This window comes from Coenobita brevimanus, chromosome 57 (assembly GCF_032717465.1).
Source record: "Coenobita brevimanus isolate Jiangsu-jjx chromosome 57, ASM3271746v2, whole genome shotgun sequence".
NCBI classification, from domain to species: Eukaryota; Metazoa; Arthropoda; class Malacostraca; order Decapoda; family Coenobitidae; genus Coenobita; species Coenobita brevimanus.
In genome coordinates this window covers 55,702,634-55,706,859 of record NC_137010.1, presented here as the reverse complement: position 1 = coordinate 55,706,859, position 4,226 = coordinate 55,702,634, and the positions used below count along the sequence as shown (strand labels likewise).

Genomic DNA, 4,226 nt, shown 5'->3' with positions numbered 1-4,226 from the left:
TCCCCTGCCATTTCACCACCCTGCTCCCAGCTCACACCCCCCTCTCTCATATACCTCTCCACTCCATCCCTTCATCTCATCCTTGGCCTCCCCATCCCTCTCCCCCCCTTCACCTCACTCACATACACTCTCCTTGTCAGTCTCTCACTCTCCATCCTGTAAACCAGGAAAGCATTTACAACGCTGAGTGGTAGCCCTATAACCAACCAACTTGTGTTCCCTGCATGGCAACAAGTGGGTTGGTGGAGGGTTAGTGCCCCTCCTGGAAAATAACTAACTGAAAATACGAACAGGAAACCCCATATGCACATGTAACAATTGCCTTGCCCTTTACAGAGAATGGTTTACCGCCTGTTGAAAAGTCCTCTAAAAAGAAGAAGAAGAAAAACAAGAAGAACACCTCAATGGAAACCTCACAAGAAGCCCCCAGCCTGGCCGACGAGTCACTGGAAAGAAAACAGGGCAAGAAAACCAGCCGGAATAAGAAAAGCGCGAGAATATTGAGACTTGACTCTGAAGATGACAGTGAGAGAGAGGGTGAAAGTGTGATTGAAAACCCAGCTGAAGACTTGGACATTAAACTGGGCAAGAAATCAGCCAGTCGGGAAAAGAAAGGCTCTAGAAAATGCAGCCTTGACTCGGAGAACGATAGTGAGAGGGAGGTTGAAAGTGTGGTTGAAAATAATGTCAGAGAGGGTGATAGTGTGTTTGAAAATGGCATCTGTGATAGCTCAGTGATGTTACAGTCAGATGCACCAAACCCTGAGGCAGATGATGGTAGAGGGGCTGTTGATGGGGAGGATGAAGGTAGTAGAAGCAAAGACGATGACACCTCAAAGTCGAAGCCAAAGCTGAAGGGAAAGAAGGCCAAGGATGCGAGAAAGAAGGCGCAGGAGGCTAACCAGACAGCGGAAAATGAGACCAAGGTTGGTTTTACATTTTTGAGTCATAGTACAATAACTCATTAGCTGCAAGTTGCCTTTGTGTGTGTGTGTGTGTGTGTTTTAGCCAGATGCCTTAATTCCAAAGGTTGGCCACATAAATTGCCTTGATATCACCTTGCCCTCTGCCATCAGGTCTTCCTCCCTCCAACTCACATACCCATATTCATGTGCATTTCCACTTCCTCCTTAGTTTCCCCTTTCTTCCTCTCCCCCTCCACCCCCACTTCAGTGATATTCTCTCTCATAGTCAAGCTCTCATCATGGGTGGATTCAGGTGTTGCCTGGTTTCACTCTGAGATTATTATACATTACATCATGTAGATCTCACGTTTTGCTGGCTAGTGTGTTTATTTCCCCCATTTAAATATGATAGCCCGTCCTTTTTTGACAGATGTAAGATTCATGTTCATGTTCATAGCTTTTTATATTTGGCTCAGTAGTGTAAAAATATACCGGTATTAGAGTTCCAAATGTTACTTAGTTGCCTGAGAGAAAGGAGATGTGTAATGCTTCTTTCTTTGGAGAGCAATATTGGAAATTCCCTTATCCCTGAAGTCACACTCTGTGATCACATCCCAGGTCTTCTTATATCTGCCTCTCACATATGTACTCTTACCCTTCGCACCTCTCACCTTCTGCACGCATTTCTCATGCTCCATCCTCACCACATACCGAAACCATCTCAGTCAACCCATTCTCATCACAACACTCTATACAGTCACCTTAAAAATGTTTGTGGATCTCCCCTAAATCATTTGCTCTTTCCAAATGGTCTGAAAATCACAGAGTACTTCCATCCCTTTCCAGCACATCCCTGTCAACACCATAACACACCCAAACTTCCTCATTTGGCTGTCTGTCTCCCCACATGCTCCTCTCAGATAACTTATTGAGCTTGCTTTTCACTTATTTTTCACTCAACCCCACACAGTCCTGTAAAGCATTTTCGCTCCTCTTGTTCTTCACTTGTATCTCAGCCCCACACTCCCCCCTACAGGTGATCCAGTGTACAGTGTGTGGCATTGTCTACCCATCCAAGAACAAGCTCTTCGCCCACATCAAGGCTGAGGGACACGCTGCTCTCAAAACCATAGGAAAGGAGACCAAAACTAGAGAAAAAGGCAGAGAGAAGGGCAAGCATAAATAAGCCTAACAGACTTTTATATCTTTGAGATTCATAATAATTGAGTGCTGGAGACGAACACCTTCACCTGGTGGCACTGATATAACCAGGTGGCTCCACTGCCTAGGAAATGTCCCTCAGCTATTTCCTATTCCCCAAAAGGAGGACAGTGGACTACAGGATGATAGCAACTCTGCCTCCAGTTGACTGGGTTCACATTTCAGACAAACATGGAACTACAACTGTTTATAATATTAGACTGACACTTCATTCATATCAAGGCTGAGAGGTACGATTTTATCAAAATACGTGGGGGAAGGGAGGCCACATCATCATCATCATCCAGACCTCCTTTTTCACCCTAGAGCGGAGTGAGGAAGGGAGATCACAACCAGGGAAAAAGGTGGAGAAAAGGGAAAACATAAATAATTGATACTCTTATCCATATGATTGATAATAATAGGCAGGCACATCCTCCACATCAAAGCCAAAGGTTACACTGTTCTCAAAATAACTGGGGGATGGGAGACCAAAGACAGAATGGGAAGCATAAATTATAGATATTTATATCCTTATACTAATTTAAATTAAGCAATGTGTGACTTAGAATGCTGTGAGCCATATGTTTCTTTTCCCCTCTCACTTCTCTTTTAAAAACAACCAGGCAAGGGGATACCAAGAGTACTTAACCAGCCATCTAAATCTGCTGTCCATTGCGCTGCCTCATCATGTCCCATATACAACCCATTAAAGCCTGAATTTGAGGTACATTCCTTTCAGACTTCCCTTGCTGCTACCAGACGATTGTTTTCAACTTGGGAAAGGCCTCTCATAGTAGTAGTAGTTGCAGTCCCAGGTTCATCTATAATATGATCTCAGTGGACCACAGGGTGAAGTTCCCTTTCTGTAGCAGTCTACTATCCTTTTAGGGGATAGGGAGGGAAGTGAGCGATGCATGTATAACTGAGCAGTGAATACCCCATCTTTATTAGTGCCACTGGAGGAAGGCATCTGTCTCCTTCAATGCCTTGCACTGAAGGGATTTATTAAGGCTGTATGTAACTCTTCTGGTTTATAAAGTGTACCCCAAGCTGAATAAAATTGTAAGATGGCAGGACTAAATTTAGAAAATGTCCCAGTGCTCAGTGGGCTAATCAACCCTTTCTCTGCTTGAGCTGGTGAGGGATGCCTTCTTGCAGTGGCAGTGATATGACCAGGTGGTGGAGCTGCCTGGTTATGCAATGCCCCTCAGTCCCTTCTTTATCCCCTCAAAAGAAGGAGGAGGTGCAATAGAAAGACAGCTTCCCTCTGCAGTCCACTGGGCTCACGTTTCTGATGGATCTAGGGCTGCTACTACTATTACTGACTATTAGTGTTAGCTACTACTAGTACTACTACTGTACTACAACTACTTGAGCTGGTGCTGCAAGAGAGTACCTTCACATGGTGGCACCAATGCACCCAGGTGGAGGGCCCGCCTGGATGCACAGACCTAATTTACCAATTTCCTCTAACTTGCCTTGCCAGTTGTATGGAAAGAATTGTGATATTGTGGAAATCATTCTTGGCTTCCAGTGAGGAAAGCATGTGTAAAAAATAAATAAAATTTGCCATCTGACAGTGTACAGTATGTTGCCTATGGTTCCTTGCCTCTCAAAATTAAAATAAATGGTACTGTATTGCTACTGTCTTTGCCTCAGTAAATTAAATTCTGTAGTATTTCCGTTGGTTTCTTTTTACCTTTATTGACATTTCCTTTTCATCTTTTGTCATTTCAAAATTCAGACACATTGTCTATATGTATCTTTTGTTTTGATAGTGTCATATGGTCTCTGATGAATGGTGCTAGGAATCCATTACTCAATTCATTTTGGTATTACCTGTGGTCAGTGCTTTTCCTTATGTAACATCTTGATATACCATACTTATTGAAGTCTTGCATAGTTTTGGTCATCTGTAAAATGGGGTTTGTTTAATCAGTTTTTTTTTTTTTTCTCTGTGGACTCAATCTCACCCCATCCCAAAGTGAGAAAAGATATCTGGATGATGATGATTATTATTATAACTCACTCTCATCTTAAATGTCAGGACCAACTTTCCTAGCTCTGGGCTCCTAGACTTCTCATGGGGCAACATTGGATTGGATGATGGATGGATGG

General features: G+C 43.4%; 1 protein-coding gene across 1 annotated transcript in view; it reads left to right on the top strand.

Moving 5' to 3' along the window:
* LOC145402153 (dnaJ homolog subfamily C member 21) overlaps positions 1-3,961 on the top strand; it is a 24,237-nt gene extending 20,276 nt beyond the window's left edge. The window contains exons 11-12 of the mRNA XM_080274274.1: positions 337-926; positions 1,942-3,961. Of these exons, the coding sequence (XP_080130400.1) occupies positions 337-926; positions 1,942-2,091 (740 nt within the window). The 3' untranslated portion in view covers positions 2,092-3,961. The remainder of the gene's footprint in view (positions 1-336; positions 927-1,941) is intronic.
* The last annotated feature ends 265 nt before the right edge of the window (positions 3,962-4,226 follow it).